The 19,288-nt window shown below is 41.1% G+C and overlaps 2 protein-coding genes across 2 annotated transcripts in view; both read right to left on the bottom strand.

Annotated features, from left to right (window-relative positions):
• Positions 1-14,681, bottom strand: part of LOC138608553 (NLR family CARD domain-containing protein 3-like) — a 36,725-nt gene extending 22,044 nt beyond the window's left edge. Inside the window, exons 1-4 of the mRNA XM_069681157.1 lie at positions 14,663-14,681; positions 13,764-13,945; positions 12,407-12,813; positions 10,757-11,145 (exon numbers count right to left, since the gene is read on the bottom strand). Of these exons, the coding sequence (XP_069537258.1) occupies positions 10,757-11,145; positions 12,407-12,813; positions 13,764-13,945; positions 14,663-14,681 (997 nt within the window). The remainder of the gene's footprint in view (positions 1-10,756; positions 11,146-12,406; positions 12,814-13,763; positions 13,946-14,662) is intronic.
• LOC138608375 (NLR family CARD domain-containing protein 3-like) overlaps positions 1-19,288 on the bottom strand; it is a 186,272-nt gene that overhangs the window by 24,691 nt on the left and 142,293 nt on the right. The window lies entirely within an intron of this gene.

The following is a 19,288-nucleotide window of genomic DNA, read 5'->3' as shown; positions in this document are numbered from 1 at the left end:
CCTCTAGCCATGGCTGTAAGAGCACACGTAGGACTATCAGGCATTACAATTGGGGGGATAGACCATCGCATTTCTTTATTTGCAGATGATATAATATTTTTCCTGACAAATTTAAAAAATAGCATCCCTAATCTAATGACATTACTTGAAACATTTGGAGGGTTCTCTGGATATAAAATTAATAATTCAAAATCAGTATTAATGTTTCTTAATAAAGAGGAAAGACATAATCCCGTAGTAAATACTCCTTTTATGACATCTACTGAAGGTTTTAAATACCCAGGTGTTAAAATCACTCCTGAACTAGATGGAATAATCCCAGCAAATTATGACCCCCTGGTAGACAAGGTGACAGGAACATTGAACCGATGGTCCAGCTTGCCTATCTCCATGATCGGACGAATTAATATATTAAAAATGACTATTTTACCTACATTTTTATATTATTCCAAACACTCCCATTGCCACTACCAAACATGTTCTACGATAAACTTAACAAAATATTCAGTCAATTCATTTGGAATGACAGACAGGCTAGACTCCGCCTTAAACTATTATACCTTCCTTATGAGAGGGGAGGGCTTCAACTCCCCAATCTTAGATGGTACTACATGGCTGCCCAGCTGACTTCAGCATCATATTACTTTTGCACCACGGCATCTCCAGCTTGGGTAAGCACTGAGCAAAAGTCCATTCCAGATCTTCCACTAAATGTATATCTATACTCTTCAGATATCAAGACATTGAAAAAAGTAACAAAAAATCCCTTTCTTAAAAATACAATTTCAGTTTGGCATGCTGCACACAGACATGTAGGTGATATGCCTGTACTGTCGCAATTTACTCCTATTTGGGGTAATAAGCAGTTTACACCTGGCAGAAAGCATGGAGGATTTGGGTCATGGTTTTTAAAAGGTATTCAGAAAATGAAGGACCTTTATGTAGATGGTGTTTTACTTTCTTTTAATCAATTATGTGAGAGATATCAAATCCCCCAAAAACATTTCTTCAAATATTTACAGTTAAAAAGCTTCATTTCATCTAAATATGAACAGATTATGTATATTCCACCTTTATCAAAACTTGAGGAGATAACACTTGGAAATTTGGGAGGGAAGAGCCACCTATCTAAATATTACAGCATATTGGTGGCATACACAAAAGATTCAACACTTGATAAACTGAATGCTTGGAAAACTGATATACAGGAAGATATCGATGAGGCGGACTGGAATGAGGCTTGTTTAAAAGTGCAAAAGCAGACAATAAACACATGGTTTAAATTACTTCAATATAAATGGTCGATGAGAACGTACATAACCCCTGTCAAACTCCACCACATGTCTGATACTATTCCAGATGTCTGTACTAAATGTTCAAATGAGAAAGGCACTCTTTTTCACTGTCTATGGGAATGTCCAAAGATTCAAATTTTCTGGAAGGATGGTACAAAATGTTTATCAGAGATGTTTAACACCAGAATCCCCTTAAATGTCAAACTCTGTGTGCTTGGAATATATCCAGAGGACTTTATACAAACACAGAAGCGGACTAAACTTCTGGACTTTGGACTTCTACATGCCAGGAGAGCTATTGCTCTGTGTTGGAAGAGTATGGACACTCCATCATTGAAAATGTGGATAAAGGAACTTACGAACTCTATCGGTCTGGAAAGACTAACTTACTTAAAGGCAAGCGGAGAGACTTTGTGCAGCTCTGGGAACCACACATGAACATAATAGAAACCTGGAATGTCAGCTTCACCTGAAAAGAAATTGTAAAATGTAGCATCTAAATGTATTTATTATTTATTTTATTTATTTTATCTTCTATATTATTATTCTTATTATTGTTGTTGTTATTATATATATATATATATATATATATATATATGTTTATTTTATTTTATTTTCTGAAATTTATATTTTGTTATAATTATTATTATTACCTTATTTCATATCTATGCAAGTTGTGCGTGAGTGTGTAAGGGTGTGTATGCAGGAGTGTGCAATGTTGGCATTTTTGGTCTTCAACGGTCGAATTGTTATTGAACGTTGCTTTGTTGTAATGATATAATAAGAAAATGGCAATAAACATATTGGGGGGAGAAAAACTAATGGGATCATATGTGATCATTTGAGGGGCACTTTTGCTGAAAATATAAGTTTGCGTGAGCAACTCCCGAGGGTACTGTTAACAACTGTTAGGAAACCATGAAATGCCACTCGTACGTGGGGACCGTGAGAGGGGTGGGTGGGGGCTAAACCTTTGCTGTACCGGGGAACAGCTGACAAGTGGTCCGTGATTCATATTATATCTGACTCGTTTCAGTTCATTTCTCCCCTCAAAAGTTATCTCTGGAATATAACGTAACAATATCAGCTCTCCACGATACAAGACAGGCAGGCAGGGAGGAAAATAAATCATTTAACTGTTACTTAGATTACTTACCAATGTGGCGTTCTCTCTTCTAAATAATCCAACCGCATAACGTCAACTGTCCATTCATGACATGAAATCACACTTTTTATGATCCTCCTCACTCCGGTAATGTGCACAAACACTAATAGTTTGTAAGAGTGGTATTTAAAAATGTAACGGGACGCGCAGCATCTGGCCTGATATACGCCACGGAGCGCATCGACATGTACACAGATCCAACATGTTTCCAACGATGTAATCCAGCAGATCACACTCAGGAAACTCTCCGTACTTATTATCAAAGTCCAAGTGGCAAAAACGGGTTTATTAAAAACCTGCGTTTGCATAAGGCTGCTGTAGGAGTAAAGCACGTCACGACGTCAACACAAACTGTTGTGAACAACAATGTGTAGGTAAAGTTAAAGGGAAAGAGCCAGAGACTGACACAGGGGCGATACATTCGCTTTCTATATAAGATTCTGATGGTAACTTCTTTGATGCTACTTGAGTTGTGTCGGCTGAATTAGTGTTTCTATTTTTTTCTCCCAAATATGTCAGAAAGCTTCCGTGATGATAATAACCATTCATTTGTAACTTTAGTGAAACTTTACTTTATCAGAAAGATTTTTATTAAACCAGCAACTTTAAGAAACAACTGCAGCATCATTTCAATTTAAAAAGGATTAATAAAGTGCAACTTTAATCATTCATGTAGATTGAAATAAATATTAGTTATCTATCTATCTACCTACCTATCTATCTATCTATCTATCTATCTATCTATCTATCTATCTATATCTATATCTATATATATATATATATATATATATACATTATCTATTTGATAGCCTATTTAGTAAATAGCTGTATTGAATTGATTGACATGTTTCTTGTTTCTTACATTAGACGGCAGCTGGAGGAAACACAGTCCCTCTATGGGACTGTTTTGCTGAGGAAAGGATGTGGGCACAACAAATTGAGTTAGATGTTCATCTGCAGATTATATTTTCTTTACTACTTATTTTATTTATGTAGGTATTCATTACTCTTTGAGATTCATGTTGTGTTCCAGATTTATGTTTTTATTTTGTTATTTATTTGACACAGACTTTCAGTTCAACAGTTATGTGTAAGGATGTGTAATAAAGATAAAGATTGTTCATTTAAAATAGTTTTTTTTTTTTTCGTGGGGTAGGGAGATATCGGCCGATTAATCGGCTACAGACTTTTTCCTTGTACAAACTATCGTTATTATGTCGACCTTTAAAAAATCCACTATCGGTCGACCTCTAGTTTATTTCACCTCGAGATTAACTCTGGGCCACTGTTATTTCTTCATACTTTAGTTTTACCTGACTTTATGTGCCTTCCTAGAAAGAAACTGAGAAGGGAGTACACTAAAATGTTTCAAACAACAGATACATGGATAGCCTAAACTGCTTTAGTTAAACTGTTAAGGACATAAGCAGCCCAATTAAGAAAGTCAAGTTAAAAAGATGCAGTGGTCTATAGCAATGATCGAGGAGACAGAAAGGCAGTGGCCCCATGTCTAAGAAATGTACTACTCTTTTGGTAATGATGGATGTATTACGCTTGGTGGATGTCTGGCGTCACTTCCACCCCAGAGAAAAAAGTTTACTTTCGTGTCACAAGTTCATAGCAGCTATTGTAGGCTGGACAGGTTCTTGGTGGAACAGACACACAGGACTAGTGAAGGCAATATAGAACCCATTACTATTTCAGACCATTTATTTGGTAAACAAGAGACCAAGAATCCGTTTGAAAATCTTGATGTCAACAAAACAGAAAGGAGGTTTGGGTCTACCCAACCTAGAACTCTACTACTGGGCAGCTTCATGCAGCGGGGGCACGGGTAGTCACAGCTCTAGAGACTGGATGAGTTTCTATTGAACACAATTCCTTACCAGGAATATCACTATCTACCCTGCCAGTTCTCAGTGAACAGTCTCAGAAAAATAATCTGGATACATTGAAAGTCTGGATCTCATTTTAAAGCAGTTGAAGGGGGCTGTGGCTCTGTCATGGGCCATGCCCATACTAGGAGATGTAGAGTATCTGTCTGAACACGGCGCAGCAACAAAGACAAAACAAATATCCCAAAAGGCTAATGTTCAGACACATCAGATAAAACTACATATTAAAGAACAACGGAAGATGACGCCTGGGAATACAAGTGTCCTGGATGTCACAGAGGGGTTGGAAGCCAGTTATGGAAAGAACTTGATTGGAAGGTGAAAATGAGGTTCTTTAGGACCCCACTAATAGCTTGTTTTTTTAAAAACAATTCTACCAATAAATGCTGGAGAAACTGAGATATGGTGGGTGACCATACCCATATACTGTGGGACTGCCTGACAATAAAGACATTTGGAGAAGTGTCGAAGAAGAGATTGAGTAAATCTTGGAAACAGACACCCCCCTGGACCGGCTGTTCAGTTAAAACACTTGTTAACTATGGACCAACGTTATATTCTGCACATTCTGTTGATGATCGCAAGAAAAACTATTACTATTAATCGTATGAAGCCTAATCCTCCCTCACTTGACCAATGGTTACAAAAAGTCAAACATGTCGACACAATGGAGCACATGACTGTCCTGCTACAAGTGACGCTGCCTACCTTTAAAAGGAGACGGACAGCAGTTACTAACTACTTCAGTTTGGACTCTTCTGGTTTATTATTTCAATGTGAATTTCAGTAGATCTATATAGGTAGGTATGTATGTGTCAATTTATGTACGTGTGTGTGCATATGTATAATTACATGTATCTCTGTAGGGGTGTAGGTGTGCATGTGTACCTACAGTATGTATGTTTGTGTATGAATATACTTATAGGTCACAATGTGTAACTACTAAGCATATGCTCCCCCCGGTACGTTGTTGTTAAAAAATGTAACTAAGTAACTTTTACTTTAAGTACATTTTAAACAAGCTACTTTTCACTTTGACTTGAGTACATTTTTAGACTGGTAATTTTGTACTTGTACTTAAGTAGGATTTCATCAAAGTAAGAGTATTTTTACTTGAGGACAATATTTCAGTTCTCTTTCCAACTCTGCAGGTGACTGTTGTACAGCTGAACGCTGTGATGTCACCGCTGAAACAATATACTGATGAGTAACAGAACACACTATGAAGCTCTGGACCAGGACATGAGTCTTTTCTCAGCAGAGTCAGAACATTAATTTTTTGATTCTTACCTTCCATCAGCAGGATGTCCAACTTTAAAGTCAAAAAGGCGACCCATAGACCGGTCACTCTTCATGGACACACAGCTGGGTCCAGGAGAGTCTGGTCTCTGCTGCTGCATCCTGATACAAACAAACAACATGATTAGTTACAGTGAGCTGTTGTTCACCTGTTCAGCAGCAGGTGTGACAGTGAGTGTGAGTGATGATGGTGCAGTGATGTGAGTGCTGAGCTGTGACATGGAGGAGAGTCATGGACAGTTAGAGATCCTCATCTCACCTCAGAGCTTCATGTTCCCCACGCAGAGAGCTTTTAGAGGGAGGGGCTCCCTCCTCTGTGTCCTCACACTGATCCATAGCAGAGCGCCCCCTGCTGGCAGAGCTGCACTCTGAGCAGAAGCAGCACATTGATCAATAAAGAATGATTACAGCTTCATATGAAACTGTTCACAATGAGCTTCACAGTAAAACACGTGGTACACCTGAACGCATCACTGAGAATGACGTCATCGTATCACATGTTACAGCACACTCACACTGTGTACTTTTACTGCTCATACTTTAAGTCCATGTAGCTGATAATACTTTGAGCTTTTACTGCAGCACAGACTGTGAAGACTTCCTGAACATCACACTGATTCTGTCATGATTTGTATGTTTGACACGTTAATAATAATCGATGACGTTCCCTCAGTTTCACTCGTGTTTCAGCTCCTCTCATGTGTCAGAGCTGCAGGTCAACATCTCACTGTTTGATTTCTTCATCAGCTCAGACTGAGCTCAGAGATAGGCCCTCACTGCTGTCTCTAACTGTCCTGTTAGCATGGTTAGCATAGCCTGCATGGTAACTCAGAGTCATTGTGCTGTCTGCACTTCTACTGTTGTCAGAGCAGCTAACACACCTGGTGGCTAACTGTTAGCTTACAGCTCTTTTTACACTTAAATTAAACTGAGAGTCTTTAAAACAGTGAAAAGTGTCACTTACCAAAGCTTCAACACGGAAAACAGATCTGCTTCACGAGAGGAAGTGAAAGTAAGATGTTTAATCACATGATTTCTGAGGAGAAATAAAAGTGTTTGTGTCATCAGAAGCAGCAGAGATCGTCGTCATGTCGACACCTCAGCTGTCAATCAACAGAAGACATTCAGACATTAAACATGAAGACAAAAGCACTTTTATTGTGGAACATCCAGCTTTTTGAATCTCACTTCCTGTGTGAGGAAAACAGTCAGAGATGTGGAGAATAAAGTGTTCATGTGATGAGAATAAAGACTTTGACAGGTGAGAGCAGTCTGTCTTTATGTGTCAGAGTGCTGAGCAGCTCAGGTTTCACACACAAACCTGTCTGTCAGAGGAAATGAGAGCAGTCACATGACGCTACAGCAGCCAATAGACCAATGAACACAAAGACACGCCTCCATGCAGCTCAGTCTGTTCCTGAATATTGACCTCTGAACTGCACTGAAGTCCTGAAAGTGAGTAAATGTACTGAGTTACTTTCACCACTGGTACATTGAAGTGAAAGTGCTTCATTGTTTACATGAACAGTTCAGACCAAAGCAGGGATGGTGATGATGTAGACCCAACTCTTTGTTCTATGAACATCATTTTACTCACATGAATGAAAGCAGAGACGTCTTTACTCAGCTTCAGACTGCTTCTCTTTACTGTCTCAGCTTGTTTGATGTCTGTTCTTTTTGCTATTCGTTCTCACAGTTTAACCTGAGCACTGAAAAAACACCTGTGTTCCCCTGTATACTGAGTGTTGTTTATGAGAGAGTGACGATGAATTCTGCCTCTTACCTGGTTTGAAGTGGATCAGGTGATCAGTCAGTACGGCTGCAACATAAATCTGCTCTTCATCGTCATCGGGATGTGAACATGCGTCATAAACACAGCGCAAAAGACTTCCTGAATGCATAAAAATCTTTATATGTTCATCAGACATTCGCTCATACTGAGCATGTGCAGATTGGACCAATCAAATGAAGCCTCAGCTAGCTGTTAGCTTCCCTCAGATTGATTGTTGACTGAGAGGTGAGCTAGCACGAGGCTGAGGAAGGAGAGAAGAGCGAGGAAGATGTGAAGGCTGAAAAAAAGCAGTGTACAAAAGAGTGCTCAGCTACCTGCGACCACCAGAGGGCGCTACAGCCATGGTGATGATCCTTCTTTAACACAGTGAGACATTGAAGAGCCTGTTATTCCTGCTGCTTCACCAGCGGTGTTATTATATTGTTCCTCTGGATGTAAAGACATTATATCCTTCCTGCTGTGTTATCCTCGTCAGTAGTGTTATTTTATTGTATTATAATTATAACCAGTGTTTGCTAGAGGCCTTATGACTGTGGAGATTCAGCGTTTGAGCTCTTATTTTATTCTGCGATGACGTGAACACACACAGGTGTGAAACATGCAGAGCAGCAGGGACACACAGCAGCTGTAAATGTAGCTGTAGAAATATAGCAGGCCTTATCATTAGCTTAAACACTTGTTGTTATTGTGAGGAACACACGTTGATGAAAGCATCAGGCAGGATTAATTAGGGCCTGAACACTGTAATGAACACATTATGAAGGTAGCATTAGCATCACCATCAACGAGCTAGCTTCAGTAGCTGACTGCAGCTACACAATAAAAGGTTATTCTTTACCAAGGTACAATTAAAGATGGAGTTTGTACTTTGAAAGGACGACAGCAGGGCGACCTCCATGTTTACCACCTACAACTGATCCCACTAATAATCTCTAGAAACACACTTCTGCTTATTGTGTCACTTATATATTTCATACATGTGTCATTTACTGCTTCAGTTTAACACCTGGACGTACCTGCAGAATATATGACGTCATAACTAGCTAGGAGCCAATCAGGGTCCACTATGTAACTTTCAGTGTGATGCAGCAACAAACACGCCACAGTTAAACTTTAGAAATGAGAAATATTTACATATGAAGAGATTCTGGGTTTTTACATGAGGGAGAAGGAAATGTCATTTTAACAGTTTTAACTGGGTCATTTCACTTTTTAAAAAGAAAACATGTCAGACACAAATTATCAGTCAGAGCATTTTAAACGTCTTTAACTCGTCCTCAGCCTGCAGATGTTACCAAGTTATCATCTTTATGAATATTTACAGAATATCTCCACTAATCAAGTGTTAGGTCGGTCCGTTTACACCCCTCTGACTCAGGGGACTCCAGCTAGCATAAAGTAGCTACAGTTAGCACAGGTCTAACTCATGGAGAAGAGGAAACTGCGGGGTGTTTGAGAACTATGTTTTACACTCTGTGGCCGTTTGGATAAATCTCAGGTCACTTACCTGTGCAGTGAATCAAATGTCAAACTCCACATCAGAAGCTTTTCACTCCAAACTCCCTCTAAGTTTAAGAGTTTAAGGTTAGAAATATAAACTGCTGAATGAATCAAAAGATATGAACACAGGATGACTCTAAAGATGACTCTAATCTAAATTTTAAATAGACATATTTAAAAACAGAGCAAGTATTTTCTCTTTAATAAACACCATGTTTTTCTGCTAAAAAAGAAAAAGTAATTACAGTTATTACGCAGCAAATAACATCCACATGTTTGTGTTGTTCCCATGAAACATTTCACGTGTCAAACAGCGACCCCATGTGGCAGCGAGTGGTAATGACAGTTAAATAATCTGACATCAGTCAAAGGGCTGAGTGTGTGAACATGGACAGATTACAGTTACTGTATCGACAGATTTGATTCAACTTTATGTCCCCACAGTAAGTACAGCAGCTGCGTTTACAAAGTACTTACGTTTCTCAGGAAGTATGAATACAATTGATACTGTGCAGTCCTTCTGAACCTGTGGGTGTGTTTTACACTTTGATGAAAAATTCAACTTTATGGATAAAGAGGTTTGTAGTAGGCTTTATATAAAAAACGTTTTACTTAATAACTGCTTTATAAGGCGTTCTAAAGATAAAGAACTTGATTAGACAGCAGTTACTCTGCTACACTAAAGTAACAACTGTTGACAGATGCATTAAAGGATAACTTCGGGATTTTTCAACCTAGACCCTATTTTCCCATGTGTTTGTGTGTACGTGACTAGTGGAGACAACAATTATTGAAATCGATCCAGTATTCAGGGAGGGAGCACCGGCCGGCAGCCGCCAAATGAGAAACAATGTAACTAAACGGGGCACCGCGCATACGCCAATATACGGCCACTAACAGCGCTTGTTTTTGCTCCTGACAGGCTCAGATCGTTATAATAAGTGTCTGACAACACTGTGGCAGCCATGCTACTTTACCTCATGCTCTCTGTCGTTGTCTGTAACCAAGTCTCGCTCACGGAGAAGTCTCGTGCGAGACCGTAGTTGTTGCAGGAAGAAGGAGAGAGGAGTGAGAGAAGACAAAGACGAAGAGGTAGAAGTGCCGTTTGTTGTGTTGGAGTACAGTGTTGTCAGACACTTACTATAACGATCTGAGCCTGTCAGGAGCAAAAATAAGCACTGTTAGTGGCTGTATATTGGTGTATGCGCGGTGCCCTGTTTAGTTACATTGTAACTCACTTCACGGCTGCCGGCCGGTGCTCCCTCCCTGCATACTGGATCGATTTCAATAATTCAGAATCAGAATCAGAATATCTTTATTGTCATTGTAACAGGTACAACAAAATTAAGTGCAATCCTTTGTAGTGCAAAAGAGCTTATAAATAATAAAAAAGAAGAAACGCATGGAAAAAAAACAAACAGTATAAAACAACCCACTCACTCGTCCACAAAACGATATTTCACACAGTCCTAAAAGTGCATATCTCGTGTAAGACAGTGTAAGACAGCGGTGCATGTGTTATGTGAGTCGCTGCGTGGCAGAATTTAATGCAACGACGGCTGTAGGATAAAAACTATGTTTTAGTCTGTCAGTGCATGTTTTGATGACCCTGTATCGTCTGCCTGATGGGATCATTTCAAGCAGATTGCGTCCGGGGTGTGATGAGTCCTGTAGGATGGCTAGAGCTTTCCTGAGGCAGCAGGAGCTGTGTAGTTCTTCCAGTGGTGTCAGAGGGCAGCCGATGACTTTCTGGGCCACCTTAATGACCCCCTGCAGCGCTTTCTTCTGTGCCACTGTGCAGCTGGCAAACCAAACACAGAGGCAGTATGTATGCTCTCGATCGAGCAGCGATAGAAGGACACCAGCAGCTTTTGAGGGATGTTGTGCCTCTTGAGAACCCTCAGAAAATATAGTCGCTGCTGGGCCTTCTTCACCAGCTCTGCTGTGTTTGTGCCCCATGTCAGGTCCTCTGAGATATGGACTCCCAGGAAGCGGAAGTCTGAGACCCTCTCCACACATTCCCCACTGATGTGCAGAGGCTGGATGTCCGTTTTCTTCTTTGTGAAGTCCACAATTAGCTCCTTGGTTTTTGATGTGTTCAGGAGCAAGTTGTTGTCCCTGCACCACGCCGTCAAACGCTCCACCTGGTCCCTATAGACAGACTCATCCCCTCCAGAGATGAGCCCCACCACGTTGGTACTGCTGTGGCAAAAAGTTCCACAAACTCTCTTATCTGCAACTTAATTTCAGTCTCCAATAGATAATAAAACTTGGTTAAAAAAACTCTTAAAAATATAATCAAAGTCTTCAAGAACTCACTAGAGACTGGCAGAATCTGATGCAAAAAGAGTTCATCCCCGTATAAATACAACGAAATAAACCAGAGTCCATCCGGGTGAGACTGCCCACGGGTCAGCCGCTCGGGTCTTACATACTCTAAACCCCCCCCTCGCTCTGGCTCTCTGCCCTCAGTTTGTTTCCTTTCAGTTTTGCCCGACCCATTTCCAACTTTTCTGCAGGACTCTTCCTCACTCCGGCCAATTAGGCACGTTCATGCACTGTACAACAGATAAGGGAGGGGCTCGGGGGGACACCTGTTTTTCTTGGCCAGCTGCCCACCCTGCACCTGGCTTTTATACTGAGCCCAGCGAGTTTCTCAGCTTAGGATTCTATATTTACAGTTTTTAACACTTTAGATTATAAAAACTTATTATAAAACATTAGAATATAAAACCTCAACTATAAAACATTTGACTGTAAAACTTTAACTTTAAGGCTTTAAAACATTTAATTTATGAATCTTATGGGTATATAACTTCAACTCTAAAACATTTGATTGTAAAGCTTCAAACATTTTTTCAAACAGTATCATCTGCAAATTTGACAGTGGTGTTGCTGTGGTGTGTGGGGGTGCAGTCGTGTGTATAGAGTGTAGAGCAGGGGGCTCAGCACACAGCCCTGTGGGGAGCCGGTGCTGAGGCTGAGAGCTGTGGAAAAGTGGGGTCCTACTCTGACCCTCTGTGTGCAGTCTGTCAGAAAGTCCTTTATCCAAAGGCAGGTGGAGTAAGTGAGTCCCAGATTTGACAGTTTGGAGACCAGTCTGTGGGGGAGGATAGTGTTAAAGGCAGAGCTAAAGTCTATAAAGAGAAGCCGCGCGTAGCTCCCCTGCTGCTCAAGGTGGGACAGAGCAGCGTGGAGGGCTGTGGCTACGGCATGCTGTTAGCCCTGTATGCAAACTGGTGTGAGTCGGAGGTAGGAGGAATGAATGATGTGATGTGGCTCCTGACCAGTTTCTCCAAGCACTTCATTACCACAGGGGTGAGTGCTACGGACCGGTAGTCATTGAGGCTGGTGATGTTTGTTTTTTTGGGCAGGGGGACTATGGTGGAGGATTTCAGGCAGGGTGGGACAGTGGACTGGGTTAGCACGGGCTGTGCTTTAGAGAGCCCTATCGCCAGACCTGAAGGCGGGGTTCCTCTCCTTCAGCAGCCGCTGGACCTCCCTGGTCATCCAAGGCTTTTGATTGGGGTAGACCTGAATACGTTTGTCCACTGTGACAGTGTCTATGCAGTTCTTGATGTAACACAGGACGCTGTCAGTGAACACCCCCAGGTCCGGATGTTCAAAAATGTCCCAGCTGGTCCTGTTGAAGCAGTCCTGCAGCTGCAGAGAGGCTCCATCAGGCCAAACTTTCACAGTCTTGGTGGGGATAGCAGTTTTCCTGAGGGGGATGTATGCAGGGATTAAAAGCAGTGACATATGGTCAGACTGGCCCAGGTGTGGTAGTGGTCTTGCCCTGTAGCCCAGCTTGATGTTAGAGTAGACCTTGTCTAATGTGTTGGCTCCCCTGGTGGCACACTTTACATGCTGGTGGAATTTAGGGAGCACTGTTTTTAAATCCCCATGGTTAAAATCCCCCGCAACAATGTGCACTGCGTCCAGATACATGTTCTGCTGGCTGCTAATGCTGTCGTACAAATGTCCCAGTGCCGAGTTAGCATTAGCATCTGGTGGTAGGTAAACAGCAGTAATCATGACCGCAGTAAACTCTCTGGGGAGGTAGATGTGTCTGCATTTAACAGTCACATACTCCAAGTCCGGGGAGCAATGACTGTCTACAGTCACTGTTAGTGCACCAGTTGTTGTTAACATACACACACAGCCCCCCATCTCTGCTCTTACCGGAGTCACTGGTCCTGTAATGACGCTGTGCTTCGTGGCCTGCTAGCTGAATGGCAGAGTCCGGTATGCGTGGATGAAGCCAGGTTTCGGTGATCAGCAGGATGCAGCTGTCCTTTATGTTGTTGTTTGTTGCCACCTGCAAACTTAGTTCATCCATCTTATTAGCGAGGGATCTGGCGTTGGAGAGGAAAAAGCTGGGAAGCGGTGGTTTGTGTGGCTGCCTTCGTAGCCTCGCTAGCGCGCTGGCCCTGCAGCCCCGCTTTTGCTTATGCTACCTGCGTCGCCGCTGCCGCCTCCTCCCTGTGGGGATGGTAATCCACTGGGAGCCAGGGCTCCTTGCTATGTCCACCGGGATGCCGTGTGAGCGGTGAAATTCAGCCGTAACACTCAGCTCGCTGCAAACTCCAATCTTCAGGAGATCATGCCGACTGTAGGTGTTAAGCGTCCGACAAAACGTACATGAAACGAAAATCAACACGTACACAAACACAAACACACGTACAAAGCACCGAAAGGAAAAGCACCAATTGCTGTATCCTCTTATCACTTACACACAAACACATGGGAAAATAGGGACTAGGTTGAAAAATCCAAAAGTTATCCTTTAATAATGTCTCTATTCAGCATGTTCACACAGCGGCCATTTTCCTCTTCTCCAGACGCATGGCCTGCATGCTCCTGCTGACAGAGTCCCAGTGGGAGGGGTCCCAGCCCAGGAACCAGCCGGTGAAGGTGGGGGGCTCATGGCCTTGTTTCACCACCACCAGAGGGGTCTGCTTGTCCCGCCCGCTCGGGTCAGACTCCACGTACTGTTTGACTGCAAGCGAAACAAAGGCGTCACAGTTACAACACACTGGTAAGTCTGTGTGGTTTCAAATGTCTGTAGTGACCTCTTGTGGTGAAAAGAGGAAATACATGTGAAATTTAAGGCAGAGAACTTGTTTGCTGATGTTTTGTGATGTTCAAATAAAGGGATAAAATAGACGAGAGAGGAGAAGATCAAACAATAGTTATTTAAGCTGTAAGAAGATAAAAGGACTGCAGACATCTGTACAGACCAGGACTCATACAAACCAATGTGACTGTCAGCTGATTGATTGATTGATTGATTGATTGATTGATTTTATTTGACAATTTAAGGACAAAATAAATTAAAGGAAATTGTCAGGTGTAACACAAACAGCAGAAAGCATGCTAGTGCAATGGTTGTCAGTGTTGCCCTGTTCCCCTCTAAACATACAGTCTGTGCTTCCAAACCCATTTATATAATATTAATCAGTCCCTCCAGGAAGTTGTGATGTCTCGTTCCTGCGAATTCACGCAAATTCAAACAACCTCCTGTTTCCCTGCGTGCGTGAAATCATTTATGTCACCAAAGCACTTCTTTAATATTCAAATATTGATCCCCTGAGGTCTTCAGTGTTGTATAAATATAGGAGGGAAGCTTGTACTGTACTTTTATATCTCTGGAACGCTGCACGCTACAGCTGACTTTATGTTTAGCTGTGAAGCAGGAAAGCTGCAGCGTTCTAACGAGGCTCCGGTGTGATCATCTCTCCTACATGAGCGACCTCATCTTGCCTCTAACTACAGAGTCTTTAAAGAGACTCTATAAAGTGAATCCATCACAATGAATCTTATTTATCCATGTTTCTGTGCTCAAAACTGTTAGCCGTCCACTTAGCAACTTCTAAACTTGTGTTGAGTCAATTAACCAATCAGAGGCTGTGCTGCTAACTTTCCACCAACCAGAGGCTCTGTTACTGATGTTTGTGTCAGCGCTGAGTTCAAGTCGTGTTCTCTTATCATTTCTTTTATACTGCTGCAGCAGCCCAAATAACTGGTAGGTTCCCCTTTGCACATATGGACAGCATTGAATGTGCATTCACAGTGTGAAATGAGCATTTAATGGTTATTTACTGAAGCTTCATTCAGTTTTTACACATTTTATTTGACATCTTGGCACAGAAATCCACAGGAAGTGATGTCAGAGGACGAACAGCTCACTCAGCCAATAGATGGCTTTATTGAAGCATTCGTCCCAGTTGCTCACAGTGGATGTGTGATGTGTGACGCAGGAAAAAAAGGTCTTGAAACACGGCAACTTGCATTGCAACTTTTTTAAAAAGCTACTGTGAAATCAGACGTGTTAGGTCGCAAAGAGGGCAAGATAAGAGACATTAAAACAGCAAGGATTTAGCTATAGATGAAGAGAGTTTTTCAGGCATTTCATTGACTTATATTAGTTGGCAAAATAATTCAAGAACATTGAAAAAGATCAGAAATGTTTGTATCCAAATGATCCTGTAGTATCTGACTTGAGATGTGAGTTGCTTACGCACGTGTCTTTGGAATGTGTTAAGTAGGCAGAAGTAAAACAATGGTATATGTCCTGTTTTTAAAGATGTATCAGCGCTTTTTAACCTGAAGGACAAGGTGTCCCCGCCTAGTCTAAACAATAGGATGAGAGAAACATGCTCTCACTTCCATCATATATAAGTGCATGTTGGACTGGGTTTCGGAGAGACACTATTTGGCTGAGGTGATCTCCCAGGTATTCATGAAGCCTGACTGATGCTGATTCTTTGTAATAAACCTATGCTTATACAAACAAGTCGGTGTCAACGGAAGCTCCTTTCTTCATCTGCGCATCATCGATGTTTGAGAAACAAGAAATTTGGCGTCACGAACAGGATCCAGATGTAGGCTTCTCCAGCTGCCGACGGCCTTGACTCACCTATTCCCACAATATATAAACCGGTTAGGTGAGTATTTTCTCACTTATATTGGGGCGTTGGTTTGATGAGGCTGTTGGCTTTTAGCTGGTTAGATGCACTGTAAAAAGAATCATTGATGCGGACATGCTGCGATGCGTTGATGTTTGAAGTGATATTCCGTCTAAATTGGGGTTTATTGCGTTGTTAAGGACGCAAAATAGGGAAGTGCAAAGAAATAAAAGTTGAAGTTACAGAAACAAAAGTTGAAGTTAAAGAAGTTGAAGAATTGAAGAATTAGTGTCGAGATAAAGTGTAGAATAGCAGAACCAGTAACAGTAAGTGAGCTGAATAACCATGCAAGATTAATGAAGCCAGGGCCCACATCTTCTTAACGATAAGACGTGTAAATTAGGCACTGAGTGAAAGTTGGCTTTAAGAGAGAAAAAAACAGGGAAAGAAGGGCCCTGGGTTAAGATAAGAGAATAAAGAGAAGAGAAAGAGATAAAATAAAGAGAAGATAAAGAATAAAGAGAAGAGAAAGAGATAAATAAAGAGAAGATAAAGAAAAAAGAGAAGAGAAAGAGATAAAGAGAAGATAAAGAAAAAAGAGAAGAGAAAGGCCTAAAAAAGTTGAGAAAGAGAAGAAAGGAAAGGCTGAGCGGGCCGAGCGTGCAGTGAGCACACATTGTGAACTAATGAGTTAAATGACGTCTAGAGGAAATTTGTGAAAGAGTCGACTATACATTTTAGGATTAAGTGCTTTTGGTGTTTTTGGAAGACAGTTTGAGGGTTTTTTGTTTTGCCGGCTGTCTTGAGTCTATGTGTGTGTGTGTGTGTGTGTGTGTGTGTGTGTGTGTGTGTGTGTGTGTGTGTGTGTGTGTGTGTGTGCTTCACAGTGTTTTTAGTCTGTGTATGCTGCCTATGTGTGTGTGTGAGCTGTGGCATGTCATTGTTTAAGTTGGGAGAAGAAGGCTGTGTAATGTATTTGCTTATGTGGAATTGATAAATAGAATAGATTGCTTCTCATATCAAGTAGTCATATATAAGTTATTGATGGGTTAAAGGAGATGAAGTAACTAATAAGGAGAGACATTTTTTGCCTCTTCAGTGATAAAAACCTTTGAGCCTAATAGAGGACGTTTATACATCTGATAAAATATATGAGCCTTTGCTGAGTCGAAGGAGGAGTGGAGGACCAGCGAGGACATTCTGTTCACACAAGCATGTGTAAAAAGTGAAAAGACAAAGAAAAAGGGAAAAGAAAATCTCCTGATAAAGTCCATCAGAGCTGGGAAACAAATCCTGATAGGATTAGCAGATTGATTGATTGGTCACTCTCACTCTCTCTCTCTCTCTCTCTCTCTTTCTTTCTGCCTGTGTGTGTGTGTGTGTGTGTGTGACTGCATTTTGAGAAGAATGTGTCTGTTTGAAGAGCATAGAGCCTTATTCAAAATGAAGGAGAAGACAGGTTTAGTTTACAAGAGGATAAACTTGTTTTGCTTGTTGATTTGAGAGGATACTGCGTGGGCCTTTGTGTGCGTGCTTTATCTTTGACTCTGTTTGATTTGACTCTGAGGGGAGTCTGGGCTGGATGTTCACCCTCCGATGGTCAGTACAAACTGGAAGTCCTTGCTAACATTTTGAGAGGCGGAGCAAGGGGTGATACGTCATTTAAAACACCAATAAGCGTGCTTTTTCTGAGACGGAGAGTGTGAGCTCCCCCTCCCCTTCTCTCTTTGGGAGATAGCGAAAAGGAGGAACAGGAATAAGATTTAAGGCGTTATTAGATTTGAAAACCGACTAAAATATTTGCTTTTTGGATTCATAAATTGGCAATCCTTTGTATAATAAAATAAGTATGATAGATTTAGAAGACATGCAAGTGAAAAGTAAGGAATTTGGTTTTGAGAAAAGTAAGATAAATGTATGCCTGTTAGAAGTTGCTGTTTAAAGAGTAACTCTTGTGGGAGGACACCCGTTGTGATAAATTTGACCAACTTAAATGTTGGCAGAAAATGTGTGTAAACTACACTGAATCCATGATTGCATTGTTTTTAAGAATCTAGATGGATCATAAACACTAAACTCTCGTTTTGTTTTCTCTTGTTCTTCCTCTGTTTAATTATGACGAATGAGAGCTGAGGATGGAACGTGTCTGAATTTGGATCCTCCAAAGGGCAGACGAGAGCACAGCTGATCGAGCTTGTGGATGATAGCGCGCGCGGATCCTGCATCCAGCTTGATCAAGGCTCGTGCGATTTTATCCACAAGCTCTTTTAACAAGAGTCTGCAGTTATCTATATGCGTATATACTCATTTATAGTCAATATAGTTGATACATATTTAGCGTGTGTTTGCATATAGGCCCATTGTGTTTTCTTTTTAATTTGATGTTAATGCAGAAAAGATCATTTCTCAGCCTGAGGTCACACATGGGAATATTACACATTGCAATCATCTAGAGGGGAAACTTGGCAACGAACTGATCAACTACAACATGAATTAATTAAAGGAAGTTTCATTGATTTAATTGATTATTTGTGGAAAGGCGGATTTGGTCTAAATACTGTTGAGAGTTGCGGATGTTGGTTTCATTGTCTGAGCATGATTTAGTTTGACCTGAGCTATTTCGAGTTTGAACATTGAAATGATTTGATCATTTTGAGATGAATGAGTGCGATTAGAGCATTGGGTGATAAACAAGTGATCAATAAGTCTTTGGTCTTCTTCGAGGTTTACAAATTTATCTTGATTTATTTTGCATTTCTTGATTGATTGTGAAAATTCGGTGCTTCATAAATAGCCTTTTAACTGACTTGTTTTGATTTACAATAAGAGGATATAAGGGAGTCGCTACAATGTCAAAGATGGACATTAAAGCTTCTAAAGCAATTACCCCCGTTGATGTGGTGCAGAAGAATAATCCCCTTGTTAAAGGTATCGCAGAGATGTCGGAAAAATGGAAGAAGCGTTGGCCTGACATCGATCAACCTTGGCCAGTGGAAGGGACTCTTAACCCAGATGTAATTAAAACAATGCAGGTGCTTGTGTCCACATATAACGCAGGACAAAAGAAAGGTAAAAAGGGACAGAGACGGAAGGAAAAGAGACGGATAGAGCTTGGCATTCTGAAGTTGTTTGAAAATGAGGGACAGAAAATGTTAGAAGCTGCAAAAGAAAGGAGGGAAAGAAGTGCAAAAGAAATAGAAAAGAGTGTAAAGGAAACAGAAAAGCTAATGGCGAAGGTTAATGCACCCTTCTCACATACAGCCCCAGTAAAGAAGCCTCCACCTTATGAGGAGGAGGTGAAGTTTACTGATGTTTATCCCCAGCTCCCAGTGATTAGCCATAAGGGCAATTATTACATCCAAGATGATGAGGAGCGAATAATAGAGACGGGAAAGGCTAAAACAACCATAAAAATGTACCCTAGCTCCAAAAGT

This window comes from Semicossyphus pulcher, unplaced genomic scaffold, assembly GCF_022749685.1.
Source record: "Semicossyphus pulcher isolate SPU_LCO1_2020_fin unplaced genomic scaffold, fSemPul1.0.p SCAF_5, whole genome shotgun sequence".
NCBI lineage: Eukaryota > Metazoa > Chordata > Actinopteri > Labriformes > Labridae > Semicossyphus > Semicossyphus pulcher.
This window is presented reverse-complemented; position numbering and strand designations above follow the sequence as displayed.